Source organism: Phocoena sinus, chromosome 15 (assembly GCF_008692025.1).
Source record: "Phocoena sinus isolate mPhoSin1 chromosome 15, mPhoSin1.pri, whole genome shotgun sequence".
Taxonomy (NCBI): domain Eukaryota; kingdom Metazoa; phylum Chordata; class Mammalia; order Artiodactyla; family Phocoenidae; genus Phocoena; species Phocoena sinus.
Window position 1 is genome coordinate 31,599,692 of NC_045777.1, and position 18,911 is coordinate 31,618,602.

At 40.6% G+C, this 18,911-nt stretch overlaps 1 protein-coding gene across 1 annotated transcript in view; it reads right to left on the reverse strand.

The window, feature by feature from the left end:
• SLC23A2 (solute carrier family 23 member 2) overlaps window positions 1-18,911 on the reverse strand; it is a 157,029-nt gene that overhangs the window by 101,724 nt on the left and 36,394 nt on the right. The window contains exon 2 of the mRNA XM_032605805.1: window positions 3,536-3,789. Coding sequence (XP_032461696.1) covers window positions 3,536-3,643 — 108 coding nt within the window. The 5' untranslated portion in view covers window positions 3,644-3,789. The remainder of the gene's footprint in view (window positions 1-3,535; window positions 3,790-18,911) is intronic.

Sequence of the window (18,911 nt, forward strand, 5' to 3'; positions counted from 1 at the left end):
CCTAGAAACAAATGACAATAAAAACATGACGATCCAAAACCTATGGGATGCACCAAAAGCAGTTCTAAGAGGGAAGTTTATAGCTATACAAGCCTACCTCAAGAAACAAGAAAAACCTCAAATAAACAATCTTACCTTACACCTAAATGAACTAGAGAAAGAAGAACAAACAAAATCCAAAGTTAGCAGAAGGAAAGAAATCATAAAGATCAGAGTAGAAATAAATGAAATAGAAACAAAAAAAACAATAGCAAAGATCAATAAAACTAAAAGCTGGTTCTTTGAGAAGATCAACAAAATTGATAAACCATTAGCCAGGCTCATCAAGAAAAAGAAGGAGAGGACTCAAATCAATAAAATTAGAAATGAAAAAGGAGAAGTTACAACAGACACCGCAGAAATACAAAGCATCCTAAGAGACGACTACAAGCAACTCTATGACAATAAAATGGACACCCTGGAAAAATGGACAAATTCTTAGAAAGGTATAACCTTCCAAGACTGAACCAGGAAGAAACAGAAAATATGAACAGACCAATCACAAGTAATGAAATTGAAACTGTGATTAAAAATCTTCCAAAAATCAAAAGTCCAGGACCAGATGGCTTCACAGGTGAATTATATCAAACATTTAGAGAAGAGCTAACACCCATCCTTCTCCAACTCTTCCAAAAACTTGCAGAGGAAGGAACACTCCCAAACTCATTCTATGAGGCCACCATCACCCTGATACCAAAATCAGACAAAGATACTACAAGAAAAAAAAATTACAGACCAATATCACTGATGAATATAGAGCAAAAATCCTCAACAAAATACTAGCAAACAGAATTCAACAACACATTAAAAGGATCATACACCATGATCAAGTGGGATTTATCCCAGGAATGCAAGGATTCTTCAATATACGCAAATCTATCAATGTGATACACCATATTAACAAATTGAAGAATAAAAACCATACGATCGGGCTTCCCTGGTGGCGCAGTAGCTGAGAGTCTGCCTGTCGATGCAGAGGACACGGGTTCGTGCTCCGGTCCGGGAAGATCTCACATGTCGCGGAGTGGCTGGGCCCCTGAGCCGTGGCTGCTGAGCCTGCACGTCTGGAGCCTGTGCTCCACAACAGGAGAGGCCACAACAGTGAGAGGCCCACGTACGGAAAAAAAAAAAACAAAAACCATATGATCATCTCAATAGAGGCAGAAAAATCTTTTGACAAAATTCAACATGCATTTATGATAAAAACTCTCCAGAAAGTGGGCATAGAGGGAACCTACCTCAACATAATAAAGGCCATATATGACAAACCCACAGCAAACATCATTCTCAATGGTGAAAAACTGAAAGCATTTCCTCTAAGATCAGGAACGAGACAAGGATGTCTACTCTCACCACTATTATTCAACATAGTTTTGGAAGTCCCAGCCATGGCAATCAGAAAAGTAAAAGAAATAAAAGGAATACAGATTGGAAAAGAAGAAGTAAAACTGTCACTGTTTGCAGATGACATGATACTACATATAGGGAATCCTAAAAATGCCACCAGAAAACTACTAGAGCTAATCAATGAATTTGGTAAAGTTGCAGGATACAAAATTAATGCACAGAAATCCCTTGGATTCCTATACACTAATAATGAAAAATATGAAAGAGAAATTAAGGAAACACTCCCATTTACCATTGCAACAAAAACAATAAAATACCTAGGAATAAACCTACCTAGGGAGACAAAAGACCTGTATGCAGAAAACTATAAGACACTGATGAAAGAAATTAAAGATGATACCAACAGATGGAGAGATATACCATGTTCTTGGATTGGAAGTATCAATATTGTGAAAATGACTATACTACCCAAAGCAATCTACAGATTCAAAGCAATCCCTATCAAATTACCAATGGCATTTTTTACGGAACTAGAACAAATAATCTTAAAATTTGGAGACAAAAAAGACCCTGAAGAGCCAAAGCAGTCCTGAGGGAATAAAACGGAGCTGGAGGAATCAGACTCCCTGACTTCAGACTATACTACAAAGCTACAGTAATCAAGACAATATGGTACTGGCACAAAAACAGAAATATAGATCAATGGAACAAGATAGAAAGCCCAGAGATAAACCCACACACCTACGGTCAACTAATCATGTCAAAGGAGGCAAAGATAAACAATGGAGAAAAGACAGTCTCTTCAATAACTGGTGCTGGGAAAACTGGACAGCTACATGTTAAAGAATGAAATTAGAGCACTCCCTAACACCATACACAAAAATAAACTCAAAATGGATTGAAGACCTAAATGTAAGACCAGACACTATAAAACTCTTAGAGGAAAACATAGGAAGAACACTCTCTGACATAAATCACAGCAAGATCTTTTTTGATCCACCTCCTAGAGAAATGGAAATAAAAATAAAAATAAACAAATGGCACCTAATGAAACTTCAAAGCTTTTGCACAGCAAAGGAAACCATAAACAAGACAAAAAGACAACCCTCAGAATGGGAGAAAATATTTGCAAACGAATCAACAGACAAAGGATTAATCTCCAAAATATATAAACAGCTCATGCAGCTCAATATTAAAGAAACAACCCAATCCCAAAATGGGCAGAAGACATAAATAGACATTTCTCCAAAGAAGACATACTGATGGCCAAGAAGCACATGAAGAGCTGCTCAAGATCACTAATTATTAGAGAAATGCAAATCAAAACTACAATGAGGTATCACCTCACACCAGTTAGAATTGGCATCATCAGAAATTCTGCAAACAACAAACGCTGGAGAGGGTGTGGAGCAAAGGGAACCCTCTTGCACTGTTGGTGGGAATGTAAATTGATACAGCCACTATGGAGAACAGTATGGAGGGTCCTTAAAAAACTACAAATAGAATTAGCCTATGATCCAGCAATCCCACTGCTGGGCATATACCCAGAGAAAACCATAATTCAAAAAGACACATGCACCCCAATGTTCATTGCAGCACTATTTACAATAGCCAGGTCATGAAAGCAACTAAATGCCCATTGACAGATGAACGGATAAAGAAGTTGTGGTACATATATACAACGGAATATTGCTCAGCCATAAAAAGGAACGATATTGAGTCATTTGTTGAGACGTGGATGGATCTAGAGACTGTCATACAGAGTGAAGTAAGTCAGAAAGAGAAAAACAAATATCGTATTAACACATGTATGTGGAACCTAGAAAAATGGTACAGATGAGCCAGTTTGCAGGGCAGAAGTTGAGACACAGATGTAGAGAACAAACGTATGTACACCAAGGGGGGAAAACCACGGTGGGGTGGGGATGGTGGTGTGCTGAATTGGGCGATTGGGATTGACATGTATACACTGATGTGTATAAAACTGATGACTAATAAGAATCTGCTATATAAAACAAAACAAAACAAAAAAGAAAACTAATACTAAACTTTCTTTGGGTTAAAAAGAAAAAAAAAAAAGCTAACCCTAGTCAATGCAGAAACTACTTTAGAGTGACTTAAGAAGAAAAAAGACAGGAAATGCTGTTACCGGAAGAGTAAAGAAAGCCGGGTGCTTCGCTTCATCTTCATATTTGCCTTCAGTTGAACTTCCAGCCTCCATGGATTTGGATGTAGTGTTCTTACCAATACCCATCATTAAGAGAAAACGAGTAACTTGACCTTTGGACTGAAGTGGCTGGAAGTTAAGGCTTGTTCACACAAGGAGCCCAGGATCAGAGTCAGCTCTTCCAGTGCCAATTCTCAGGCAGAGATGAGCCCCACAAGTGCCATCTCTCATCACACCTAGAAAAAGAGAAAGCAGCCGAATTACATCAAGCACTCAAACAGTACAGGACACACAGACACTGTGTTTCCTGCATGGGAAAGTCGAAGTACAAATTATATCCAAACACCAAAAAAACTTATTACACATTTCAAGTCCCCATCCACCTTCATTTATAGTCACTCAGATTCTGAATCACCTTTTGGAGCAGGCGGTGGGTGGGGAACCACCAAAGTGAACCACCAAAAATATTAGAATACTAGGGAGAAAAAATAGCAGAGGGATTTTTTGGACATGCATTATGGTATCTATCTTAGAGCCCAGCACTATCCAATAGAACTTTCTGCAATGATGGAAATGTTCTACATCTGCCTTGTCCAATACAGTCATCACTAGTCACTGGCTACTGAGCACTTGAAATGTGACTAGTGCAATAGAGAAACTGAACCTTTAAACTGTATCAAATTTAAGTTTAAATAGCCACTTGTGGCTGGTGGCAATCATACTAGACAGTTCAGTTATAGCGAATTTACTACAATTGTATGGATATTAAAATAATTCTGAATTTCCTACAGGTGCCCAATTAAAGGCTGGGAAGACACTGAAAAGCACAAAAAAGAGGAGACAAAACCAACCTAGGATTAAATGGCCATACAGAATTCCAGGAAGGTGGCAAGGTGAGCTTAAATGGGCTAGAATGCCATACAAAAAACAGAACCGAAACATTCAATATCAAATCAAATGACAACATAAACCTAAAAAAGTAATCCAACCCCATAAAAGGGGGTTGGCGAAGTAAAGTGGCAAGAGATAAGAAAGGGTCCGAGGAGAATCAAGACCCAACGTGGATCTGACATGCTCGGAGAATCTTAGAGAATCTGGACAACGCTCCAAACTAAGAGAAAATCCAAGTAAAAGTCAAAGGCAGGAAGCTACTGAAACAATCCCATGCAGCAGAAAATATTAAAAACTCAATTTCAAACAACAGAAGTATTACTTGAAAAATAAAAGAGATCCACCAAAAGATTAAAAAGCATTTGGAGAATTTGGCTTAAAAAATGAGAGGGCACAGGGACTTCCCTGGTGATGCAGTGGTTGGGAGTCCGCCTGCCAATGCCGGGGACACAGGTTCAAGCCCTGGTCTGGGAAGATCCCACATGCCACAGAGCAACTAAACCCATGAGCCACAGCTACCCAGCCTGCACTCTGGAGCCCATGAGCCACAACTACTGAAGCCTGCATGCCACAGCTGCTGAGGCCCATGCACCTAGAGCCCGTGCTTCCAACGGGAGAAGCCACCACAATGAGAAGCCTGTGCGCTGCAGCGAGGAGTAGCCCCTGATTGCCGTAGCTGGAGAGAGCCTGCACGAAGCAACAAAGACCCAACACAGCCAAAAATAAATAAATAAATTTATTTATTTAAAAAAAAGAGAGAGGGCACAAGGGATCCCTTCCAGGATTGGCACACGTACAATCAAACATGCCTAGGTGTTTCTACTTTTTTTTGGTGGGGGGCACACAGCACAGCTTGCGGGATCTTAGTTCCCTGACCAGGAATTTAACCTGCACCCTTGGCTGTGAAAGCGCAGAGTCTTAGCCATGGGACTGCCAGGGAATTCCCTAAGATAAAGAAAAAAATACCACAAGCATGTAGGGGTGAGAAGGGACAGAAAACATTCACTGGCACTCAGATGAGAACAATGCGTATAGACCTTAGCACCAATTAATTTCACACAAGGAATGAATAACCCAGACAAGCTGTCCTGCAAATGTGAAGGCAAACCTACAAGAAGTTTGGAAAGACAAGTAGGAAAACTTCTGTTCAAAGAATTCTCTTATGGACACTTCATTCAACAAATACTTTAGATGAGCCAGGGGAAAAACTGAAGTAGAAACAAATAAAAAAAGAGAAAGAATTAACAAAATTTGAAAATTCAATAGTTAGAGGGCAAAAAGGAAAAAATAAAAGAAATAGTTGCCAGAATATCAAGTTGCCTCTATAGAATCGAGCTAGGTGCACACACCAAAATTTTTTGAGGTGGCTCTTTTGGTTTAAATGTTCATGCACATTTTGCATTCTTGTTCACATTATACACATGTCTCTTTAAAGCAGCAGCTCTCAACGATGAGTGATTTTTTTCCTCCAGGGGACATTTGGCAATGTCTGGAGACATTTTTGGTCATCACAACTAGGGGAGAGCTACTAGTATCTAATAAGTGGAGGCCAGGAGTGCTGCTAAACATGCACAGGACAGACAGTAATTTTTTGTTATATTTGATGCAAGTATCTTATCCCAGCTTTTTGTTTGCTCATGAATTTTGTGAATGATCTTTTAGAACTGTTTTTATTTTTATGTAATCAAATCCATCAATCTTCTACATTGTGATTTAGCCAGTGCCATCCATCAGCTTCCCAAGATCTGGAAAAAAAAAAAGATACAGTGTGACAGCAAACATACCTAAATATAAAATCTGCCTGAAGTAGCCCTGACATTTTTACCTTGACCAAGAGCTTATGTTTGCCAGAAGACAGGACAAGCAAAGAGGATGGTGAAATTGTTAGATTTTTACAAGACCACCTGCCTTACAGTCACATTCAGAGGGACCATTAAGTTCTTTGCTCTACATCCAGCCCCACTGCCATTAGGATGCCAGCAGACCCACGTTAACTTTAGGGGAAATGACAGGACTTTAATGTAGAATACATTTATTCTACTAGGTTAATTTTATCTTCATGTTTGTTTCAGATGTGTACATCCACTGCAGCAGCCAACCCTCCCCACTGCTCCCCATCACCAGGAACAGAGGGGGACCAATTCCATCCTGACAAGACCACTTTTCGTCAAGTACTCTGTACTCCATTTCCCTACCAAATGTTTAACCAACCCTCACAAGCTATACTGAGGGGGCCCATCCACTCCCTTTGCCTGTCTCTTACCGAACAGCAGCCTTCAGAGAGTCCTGAAGATATAGACCCAAATGAGCATGAAAGGTTTTGGGGCCAAAGAAAGCACAGGGCAGGAAGCTTTGAGAAAGTCTTTGGGGCAGAGGCTGCAAAGCCTGGGAAGGGTGGACAAATGGAGGGAAGAAGAAGAGGAAGAAAGGGAGAAGATAATGAACACTGAAAACAAAAACGCATCTTTTTAAGTTCCAAAACGACAGAGTATTCAACAGCCAAGTACTCAAGACTGATGAAGACAGCCTGAAGGCCAGAAACCACGCATCAACCTGAGATCAGAGTGTTTTATGCACAGACCTGAACTTTTGTGTGGGGAAATGCCAAGGCCCAAAGGCAAACGCAGCAAAAGATTTAAAAAGGTGGAGTTTAGGGCTTGTGTTAGAATTTGTGGTAAAACAAAAGGCAAAATCTCCCAGGGAACCTGACACCAGGGAAAGTTTGTCCTCCCACAGTGCCCAGTGATGCCACTTCCTACTCCTTGCAAAAGAAAGAGAATAAGCAAAGCCACTGCTATCTTGCCCCTGACCACATGACAAGGGGAAAGGAGATGCTGGGGGATAAAAGATCAGATTCACAAATAACGAAAACAGTAATAATGACAGCAGTTTTCCAGCTAAGCGCCGATGTGTGCCAGACACATGTCTTACATCTCATTATATAAATGGCAATTATTTCTCCCTAGTAAGCATAGTATTACTTGACAGGCACACTAACTCCACAAAAGTGGAAACTGAGCTTCACAGAAGTTAAGTAACTTGCCAAAGGACACACAGCTATAAGCAGTGCAGCAGCAGGATTCAAACTTAAATCAGTATTCCTGTCCTAACAATGTTTGTACAAACAAGACATAAAACTATCCTCAGTTTACAGCCAACCTCCCTGAGCGAATAAGGTCCAGGCCAGCTGGCCTTAAACATTGTCTTCAGGATACTTTCTGTCCTCCTTGTGATTTTTGAGGGAGGTCCAAGGAGCAGAAATGGCCAAGCTCCTTCTCCAGGGCTAAAGCCTGCTCCCCTTAGACCAGGAACCCCCAAATCTGCACACTTCTGGCCACTGTGTGGCACGAGCCATCATCTCAACAGCACAACAGCCTCATCTCATTTTCTTGTTCCATCTTGATAGCTCTACTGCAGCAGGCACGGCCATGCTACAGAAACTACCATACCCTTTGATGGTGTCCTAATTAGCCAGAGAATGATACCCAAATTCCTTAACAAGGCTGCAGGTCCACTGTGAAGCCTATGGTGAAATTTGCCCTCGCTATGCTGTAGTTTCCATCTTTCAGTTCCTTGAAGGTGTTGGGTTCTCCTCTAGCCCTCAGGCCCTTGCACATGCTGTCCCTCCAAAATAGGCACCCTTCATCTCGCCCCTTTCCCTTGGGGTAACTCCCATCAGTGCTGCCTCTGATCACCACACCTCATCATGGCGTCTGGGAACCATAAAGATGGTTATGATACAAGATGATGTCTACCTGCTCAGCCAGACAGGTGCAGAACAAGAGGCATTATCCCCAGTGCCTAACTTGGCACCTGTATTAAAAGCTCCCCAAAATAAGTAGAATGAATAAATGATGCTTAAAAATATAATAATAAAGGTACTTCATATAATGTAACAGTCATTCTTGCTTAATACTCTTTCTTAATCTTGGAAAAGGAAAGTAACAGCCAATATCAAACTTATCTGTGATACAACAGATACATTAATGTCAAGGACAAGCCAGGTTGTCGACATCACTGCTATCATTCAACTGACAGAGAAAGATGAGGGGAAATATTTGAAAGGAAAAGAGTAAATTATAGCCATATTAAGAGATATGAAAATTGTAGAGAATCTTGGCATAGATGGCTAGATACAAACACATGAGCAAGGCTCTTTCAGTGCTGACTGATTCTAACATTTCCCAGTTGCCAGCAATAAGCATCTAAATCAGAAGCTAGCAAACCACTGCCTGGCCTGGTTTGGTGTGGTCCCCAGCTATGAATGATTTTTACATTTTTAAAAGGTTGTAAACAACACCAAGGAAGAAGAACATATGACAGAGGCCATCTGGCCCATGAAACCTAAGATATTTACAGAAAAGTCTGCTGACTCCAAAGGTAAGAGGATGAAGGAATCCTGTTTAGAATGGTAATAAGAGCATTAAATACTTAATAAATTTAACAAAAATGAGCATGACCTTTACAAATAAAGCTATAACCTATTATTAAGGGCCATAAAATAACCAGAAAAACAGACAATATTCTTGGATAAGAGAGCTACTATAAGGGTATACATTCTCCTACAAACATAAAGTATATAAATTTAATAAAAATCAATTAATACCTTAAAGGGGGAGAAAAGGGGGCTTGCTAAAATTCCTGTGGAAGAATAAGCAAAAGTAGCCATAAATATTTGAAAAAAGAATAGGAAGAACATGTTCTATCAGAAAGGGACCCTAAAGTTGTAGTAAACAGAGGAGTTCAACGTAGGTATAAAAAGAGACAAATAGGTCACACAACAGAAAACCCATAAAGTGACAAATATATGATGTGGGAAGCATTTAAATCTTAAAACAAAGTATGGATTTTTCAATACAACATGCCAAGACAACTGGTTCACTATTAATAAAATCCAGAAAAGTAATAAAGCCACTAAATGACTATATAATGTTAGGGTAGGGGACTCCATTTTTAGTATATCATTAAAGATGAAAAAGAGATGGAGGCTGATCGATTTTTACAATATAAATTTTTTTAGATTTCTGTATGGACAAAAATCCAACAAAATCAAAAAACAAAATATAATATAGGTAAGATAATGTGTTGATATCTTTACTATCTGAAGAGTTCTTGCAAACTAATAAACAGAAAACAAAAATCCTTACTATAAAAATGGGCAAGACATGTGAGCTTCTAATCCTTAGTCTCCCACAAAAACAAATAGAAAAATAAATGTTCGATCCTTGTTTAAAATCAAAAGTACATTGAAATGAGGTATACATTTTTTTTAACCTACATCAGTTATTTATAATACCCTTATTGGACAGTGTTAGAGAAATAGACGAACACTCCTAATGAAATACAAATTTGCTAATAAGAAGGTAATTTGGTTATATGTATCAAGAATTATAAATATTCATATTCACTTCTAATATGTCCTGAGGAAATGCTACTTCTAGGAATGTATTTTAAGGTAATAATTAGGACATATAAAGATTTAGCTACAAAATTGTGCGTGTTAACATTGTTAATAAGACCAAAAATCAAGAAAAATCTAATATCCAACACTAGGGAATTGAATGGTAAAACTACGGTATGTTCATACAAAGGAATGCCACTGCAGCCATTAAAAAGATGGCACACGGACTTCCCTGGTGGTGCAGTGATTAAGAATCCGCCTGCCAATGCAGGGGACACAGGTGTGAGCCCTGGTCCGGGAAGGTCCCACATGCCGTGGAGCAACTAAGCCCGTGAGCCACAACTACTGAGCCGGCGCACCCTAGAGCCTGTGCTCCACAACAAGAGAAGCCACCAGAAGGAGAAGCCCATGCACTGTAACAAAGAGTAGCCCCCACTCGCAGCAACAAGAGAAAGCCCACACACAGCAACAAAGACCCGGCGCAGCCCAAAATAAACAAACAAACAAACAAATAAATAATTTTTAAAAAAAGATGGCACAGAAATATTTATTGACATGGGAAAATGTCTGCCCTATGTTATATAAGGAAACAGGGTTTTTTTTTTCTAAAGTATAATATTATACTAAAGGAAATAAGCCAGTCACAGAAGGACAAACATGACATGATTCCACTTATGTGAGGTGTCTGGAACAGTCACACATAGAAGCACAGAGTAGAATGGTGGTTGCCAGGGGCTGGCAGGGAGGGGGAAGTGGGGAGTTGCTTTTCAGCAGGTATAAAGTTTATTAAGCAAGATGAATAAGCTCTAGAGATCTGCTGTACAACATCATGCCTATAGTTAACAATACTGTATTGTTCACTTAAAAGTTTGTTAAGGGCTTCCCTGGTGGCGCAGTGGTTGAGAGTCTGCCTGCTGTTGCAGGGGACACGGGTTCGTGCCCAGCTCCGGGAAGATCTCACATGCCGCAGAGCGGCTGGGCCCGTGAGCCGTGGCCACCGAGCCTGTGCGTCCGGAGCCTATACTCCGCAACGGGAGAGGCCACAACAGTGAGAGGCCCGCGTATCACAAAGAAAAAAAAAAAAAAAGTTTGTTAAGAGGGTAGATCTCAGTAATAATAATAATAATAAAAGATATCAATTTTCTAAAATAATGCAGTGAAAAGAATTAAAGGAAATTTATACAATGAAAAAAGCAGTATGTACAGCAATAACCCACTGTGTATGGATAAGTGTGCCACACGCATATATACACCAAAATGTTAACCAAAATGTTGACTGGTGGGACAGCAAAGGACTTATCTTTTTCCTTTTATTCCTCTATTTTTCCTGAAGTTATTTACTCAACAATGAACGCTATGCTCTCTTTCTCCCCCAAGAGCCACATCAGCACCCATATCAAATCCAGAGAAGTGATCAGTTTCCCTTAACAAGGGGGTACAAAGCCATTCAGTCCTTTCTGTTGAGAGATCAAAACACAACTCTATAATTGCAAAGTGGTGTGGAGTAAAGTTCTTATGTTTAAAGTTGTAATTTTTGTCGTCAGAGAATGGAGAAAAGACAAGGCTTTGTAAATTATACTTAGCAAGGAGGGAACTAACAATGAAAGAGGCCTATCAATAGCCAAGGCTGCCCCAAGAAGTGATCCTCAACTTTGACTCTACGTTGGAACCACCTAAAAACTTTAAAAATACTCTCTACCCACCCAGAAAGTCTACTGAATAGGACTGTATAGCCTGAGCATTTAGATTTTATAAAACTCTCCTGCAGCCAGAGTTAAAAATCCCTACCTTAGAGCAAGCAAGAAATCACTGAAGATTCAAAAAATAATAAATCAACCTCAATAAATGTAAGCCTCATAGGGTGGGAAAATAGCAATTTGGGAAATTCTGCTATGAGCAAATAGAAAAGGAAAATATTTAGATCTTCAACAAATCTTTCAATTCCCTAAAGACTGAGCCACCAGCTCTCTAGCCACCGATAGTCATGCACAAATGCAGAATAACAATTCTTAATCAATGTTTATTTCATCAGCTATTCAGCCAGAGATCATTTCTTTCTTTTTTTTTTTAAATAAATTTATTTATTTATTCATTTATTTAATTTTTGGCTGCACTGGGTCTTCGCTGCTGCATGCGGGTTTTCTCTAGCTGCTAAGAGCAGGGGCTACTCTTTGTTGTGGTGCACAGGCCTCCCATTGTGGTGGCTTCTTCCATTGCAGAGCACGGGCTCCAGGCACACGGGCCTCAGCAGTTGTGGCACACGGGCTTCAGTAGTTGTGGCTCGCGGGCTCCGGAGCGCTGCAGGCTCCGTAGTTGTGGCACACGGGCTTAGTTGCTCTGCGGCATGTGGGATCTTCCCGGACCAGGGATCGAATCCATGTCCCGTGCATTAGCAGGCGGATTCTTAACCACTGCGCCACCAGGGAAGCCCCAGTGATCATTTCTTTTGCACTGAATTTTTTTATCTGACCATTTTTCCCCTGTCAGTGTCAACTTTTTCAACTGTGGCTTACCATGGCCACCTGACTTGAAAGTATGATGGTACTACCCAAACAGCGGATTTAAGGGCCAAACTGCTCCTGGAATATAATACCAACATCTTTTGTGTTTCTTGGAAGCACAATCAAATGCTAAGAAAATGTGTATTCCCAGCATCAGCACCTAGTAGTCCCTAGTACACAACATACAAAACACTCTATGGCTGAATGAATTAATCACTAAGAGTCCTCTGAAGGATAGAATCCCCCTGTGTACACTTCATCTTTATATTCCAGTTCATAAACTAGTACTCAACAAATGTTGATGAGAGCCACATTTACCCCAAATAGATGGCACTGAATGAATACTACATTGAAAACATAACTGCAAAGCAAATCCATCACTTGATCTGGATACAAAAACCTACAGTTCTCCAAAATGATAAAGAATAAGAAAAAAAAGAATAGAGAAGGACTTTCCTGGTGGCACAGTGGTTAAGACTCCACGCTCCCAATGCAGGGGGCCTGGGTTCAATCCCTGGTCAGGGAACTAGATCCCACATGCATGCCACAACAAGGAGCCCATGAGCCACAACTAAGACCCAGCAGAACCAAGTAAATTAAAAAATTTTAAAAGGAATAGAGAGAATAAGAATCAATGGTTCATGTACCTAAGACTTAATTGGGAATCTTATTCAACATGCAGATTTCTTCCACACATATAGTGGCAGAAAAATATTCAAAGTTGTTTTTATTATAACAGTCCCAAACTCAAGACACAGAAATGTCCATCAACAGGCAAATGGATAAACAAAACATGGTGGGTCCATACAAAGGGATACTAAGCAATTAAAAGGAAGCAACTACTGATGCACCTAATAACATGGAGAAATCGCACAGACACAACGTTGAGTGAAAGATGCCAGACACAAGACGTGCTGCCTGAATCCCTATAGACAAAACTAATCTTCGGTGGCAGGAAACAGTTAGTGGTGACCTACAACAGCTAAGATGGGAAGGAGGGACTCCAGAGGCAGAGGAAGGAACCTACGGAGTGACAGAAATGTTCCATAACTTAGCTATGATTCTGGTGGCTCCATTTGTATGTATATCCATTTACTGTATGTAAACTATGGCTCAGTAAAGTTGATTTTAGAAGAAAAAAAAATTTTAACTCTCATAATCCCACCAACTTTAAAAAATGTCCCCTCCCCCAAATTCTGATTCCACAGACCTGCATCGAAACCTGGGACTTACATTTTTAACAAATGCACAAATGTTCTGATGCTAGTGGTCCTCAGATCAACACCTCTGGATGGGCAACCTGGGGTGGGATAAAGCTATTTTCCCCACTTGCAGAAATCTATCTAGACAGGTGAGACTATATGATCATGAAAGAAAACTCTGGGATAAGGAAACTCAAAACCTCAACTTGCCAGGTGGTAATCTGGTCCTTCCCAAGATACAAACAAGAACTTTCAGAGCTGGCCAGGTTCAATGATAAAGCACATTTAAAAAGTCAATTTGTAGCTCTCTGCTTAAATCCGATCATTAGGGGATTATAGTTGAACTGTGGCTACTCCATTAAATTCTGTTAAATGCTAACATTTGACCTAAATGCTTTTAATTCAAGCTAAAAGAAAGATTACTGGAACAAATATCCTCAACTTGTACGTGATCAAACTTCCCTTAAATATGATGACTTAAATCATTGCCTAACATACAGTCTTGCTTTAGGGGGTTTAGAATTCTGACATTGACCCTGGCTAGCTATCATTATTCCATTTAAACAGTAATGAAATGAACCTGTAAGAAGTGGTTATCATTTGACCTTGTGATTACAGTTATGGTGTAACTGGGGGGAAAAAAATCATCCTACAGCCTTTTCCAAAACACTCTAAGAACGCTTGCTCTTATTCTTCAAACTGCAAGTCACCACCCACTAGTGGGCCATGAAACCAACTGGATCTCAACCAGAATTTGCAGAACAATGAAATTTAACAGAATAAAGAAAATTCAGAGCACATCTCACAAGATAAGGGTAACCCAGAGTTTCAAGGTAAAAACTGTGGGTCAGTCAAAAAGAGCCTAAAAGTCACTGATATAAACTAAAGTTCTGCCCAGTGACACAAAAGGCATATTTCAAGTGCCCAATTTAAATCAGGTTATTTGCTGAACTTTAACATACTTACGGAAATAATTTGCTGAAGTGGTACAAGATGATGACACTGATTAACAAAATATCATAACATTCCCTTGCCACAAGGATGGAGAGAGCACCCAGAATCATGGCCTCAGAGTGGCCTTTCTTTAAAATCTATCAGAGCCCTAAACCAAACCACCTCAGTGACTGCAATCAAGACAGGCTCTGTTGCACCCGAATGAGCTGTGTAAGCTTCTGTCACTGTCTTGGTTTGTCAATTTGTTCCCTTAAGAAAAAGAGACTTTTAAAAAGTTAGATAAAACCGGATTTCTGAAGGGGAATCAGGATTGGTTGTCAGGTTTCATCTCAGAAACCACATGCTGAGAACCTCAGGAGCCTCTGGGCCTATGAGGCGCCCATGGCACAATCCTACAGGCAAAGTGGAAGGGAAAGGGCCCCTGGATGAATGCTGCTCAAATACTTAGGAATCACCTAAAAATATAGTCAGGGTCCTCAACAGTGGGCCAGAGAGGATGCAAAGCCACTGGATAGACATGGCAAGTATTCCTGGAACATCCATGGGATGAGGTGAGCAGGGAAGTTCATTCCTAATTGAAAGCAAATATTTTTGGAGCATAAGATGACATGCCTAACTGATAAAATGATGGAAGATGTTAAAGAATATGCTCTGCCTTCAGAAGACACCTTCAGTCTCTTCCAGAGACTTGGCCTGGGAAGCCCTTGGTACAGAATAAGCTCTAGTCCCAAATAGACTCTAAATCCTAAAGAAGCTTACATCCAGCCCAAGACAGGTTGTTTTGCTGATGTCAGTTTACACACAGCCTGAGCTATGAAAATTGGTGGTCGTGCTGTCTAGAAGAGAAAACAATGACTCATTGACTGCTCAATTAGGGGAAAGATGGAGTCAAGTTTACAGTAAAAGGTCAAAGCAGCTGATGTTTTGTTAGTTTGGTGGCTTTAAAATACAAAGTCATCAGTGATCTCTGTTTTTCTGACCTAATGTTGTATGTAGGTCGTAGGTATCAGATGCTGTGGCTAGTATCATACAACAGAAATCTCTTCCCCAAACTTTATTCAAAATTATGACAAGACCTTAACACTCATCATCCTCACTGTGCCTCTCCTGCCCCAGGTACTATCCATATGAACCATGTTGACCTGCAGAGCTCCCAGGTCTTAGCTCAAAAAGTCTCCTCCTGTGCTTCCCTGGTGGCGCAGTGGTTGAGAGTCCATCTGCCGATGCAGGGAACACAGGTTTGTGCCCCGGTCCGGGAGGATCCCACGTGCTTTGGAGCGGCTGGGCCCGTGAGCCATGGCCGCTGGCCCTGCGCGTCCGGAGCCTGTGCTCCGCAGCGGGAGAGGCCGCAGCGGTGAGAGGTCCGTGTACCGCAAAAAAAAGTCTCCTCCTATAGGAAGCATTCTTGGGTTAGGTGTTCCTCTACTTCCATGTTTCAATAGCACACTGCTTCTTGGTCCAGCTTCCCAACCAGGCAGGGATGGGGCAGGGACACAGCGTTCATCACATAAAAGGCATTCAAATATATGAGGAAAAGAGAATTTTTCCATGGGTCAGTTAGCCATACAACCAAAACAAAACCTAATCCCTGCCCTCCAGTTTCACTCAAGGAAACCGTGTGGCTGGGATAAGAGAGAGGGTAAGGGAGAGGTAGTGGAGCAAAAGGTATATAGTCTGTGGGCCAGAATTAAAATATAAACAGATATTTGAGAAAACTCAAGCAGAATCAAGATGGATTTTATTGCATTTATTTCCACTGTGTGATTTAACATATCACTTTTTGTACAAATAATGTATTTTTATGGAAACACTATTTTTAGTGTATTAATACTATTTTTAATGTACAGGGGCCACTGAAAAGCTAATTTTATATGGAATTTTAATGACAAGATAAAACATGTGCAAAACTATTATATCCAAGATACAAACATGATATCACTTAACTGTATAAAAATTTTAGGAGGGGTTGTTATTATCCCCACAGTTTAAAACTGAGGCACAGAGAGGTTGATATACCCTTGGACAAAAGCCAAGGGCAAGTGACAGACAAAGCAATCACTGAGAGCATGAAAACTGCTCCTATTCCCTTACAGACTAACAGAACAAGGCTCTAAAGATGAACAGCCAGAAAAGACCCGAGATGTCATGTCTGAAGGTCATTTTGGAGGAAGCTGAGGAAAGCCCCCAGTTACTGTCAGGGAATAAAAATAAAGACACTTTCTCCTCTTCCACACCTCCAAGTAACCTTTGTCATTTGATGTCTCCCCCCACCTTTCCAGTACAACAACAGACTTGGGTGCTTAAGTAACCTCCAGGGCATGGCTCTGCCCTGCTAACCCTGTGCCCCCTCAGTACCACCTCAGCTCCTGCTTCATCCTCCATTTCTAGCACACAGGTAACTCATCTCTCACCTCTAGCTACTGTTGCCACTGCTACCCCCGCTGGAGAAGAGAAGGCACTGCTCATGTGCTGGGAGAAGCATTTCCATGCCTCAAGCTCAAATGGACTAATCAGCTCTCTCCCTGAATTACCCTTCAGACCACACCATTCCTCTTTGGAATGTTCTCACCTTTCCTGTGCCCCAACTGCCAAAACCAAATTTCCTTCTCTCACCTGCAGAGAGAGGTCAAGCCCCACCTTTCCTTAATTTCCTGACTACCCATTATACCTGCTCTGTTTTGCTGGACTTTGGCACAGTTACTTAGTTCTCTCAACCACCTGCTCTCTTCCTATAGTCTGGAAGAAATCCTATTTGCAAATCTCTTCTGCAATATTTTTTTTCTCCCCTCCAAGCCCTCCTGCCCCCTATTCCAGTCTACTAAGAGTTCTGTCTCCTCCTCCCCACAGACTCTCCCAAGATAAGGAAAGGGGCACTCTGAAACCTCACCTACCCTGATGGATTAACTGATGGCTGAATAGTGGGTTTGACTACACTGCATTGCAATTACCTGGGGCTGGGACACTGTAATTCTTCTCTAGACTAAAACCAAGTACACAGTGATTGAAATAAATTTTCCCTGACCTTCGTTAAATGGGAGCCTTTTTCCTGACCTTTAATAAACATCCCGTGCCTGTGAGTATGTTATATATATATATATTTTTTTTTTTCTGCAGAGGAGCATGTTCCTCCTAAACCATCAAAAAAAAAAAAAAAACCTACATCCATTCAATATAGAGACTACAGTTACTTAGAATCCTATGGCACAGATGTATTGGTTTTTTTGGTGTCAAAACCTGACATTTTTACAACCCCAAAACCTTAAAAGGAGTATAAATAGATATATTCAGCTATAAAAGAGGCTCCAGCTCTCTCTGAGGTTTGCTTAATCTATGTTCCTTGTTGCCTGTGTACTTACTTTTCCTCAAATCCCTAAAATTTTGCATAAAATAAAACAAAAGAGCACAGAGGGCCTTGGAAGTCCCAGGACTGGACCTCACTCAGAAAATAAGGTAAATGAGCACCTGAAAAACACTGAATCTAACATTTTAATTGCTGCAGATCAGGTTTTTATTGTCACTCTCACATATTTAATGAAGGGCATCGCCTTCTAAGGGTTGCATAAATCTTAATGTTATTAATATTCAAATAATGTCTGACAGCACCAAGAAAGACTGTGGAGATTTTCTGTTAACCCAGCTTAGGAAACTTGAGCCTATTCCTCACCCACCTACACAGACATACACACACATAGCCATATATTCGCAGGAAAAAAAAAAAAAACAAGACACACAGTCTCATAGACAGGAGCACACATAGTCACAGGTGCATGTGCATGGAAACAGACACCCATAAACCCAGATGCACAGACATAGGCAGATGCAGACACTAATTCCCCAAAGCAAAGCTCTTGTACCAAGAAATGGTCTTACCGGAAGAGTGAAATCTTACTGTATCCCCCCACAATATTTTGTATTCAGTACCCTACCCACCAATTCTGTGCTGGGATCTGTGTGAGGCTGGGATCCTTCTGATGCTCAGCATAAGACTCTTCAGGTGCTGAAGGAATTTTGGCTTTTATAACCCACACAGGCTCACCAAAATTGTATAACACCACCACCTAGTCAGAAATGCTATCTACTTTGTATTACACAATAGCCACCCTCTGGTTACAAACGGTTACTGCATACCTCTAGTATGGTTTGTTTACCATCAATCTGTAGCAGGTTTCTATGTGGCAGGCTGAATATTCTATTGTGGAAACCAAGCAGCTGCTGAGATACATTTCTCAAACCCACACAAATAAGGAAAATAAAAACCCATCTTTCCAAACCCTTCCGTTCAGATGAATAAGTCCACCCACACTGCTTTCAGCTCAGTGAAAAGGGAGATTAATTTTACTCCCTGGTAATTTTTCATTTCCCCAATCAGGAGCCCAAAGACAACTATTTTCAAAGCTCAAAGACTTTCA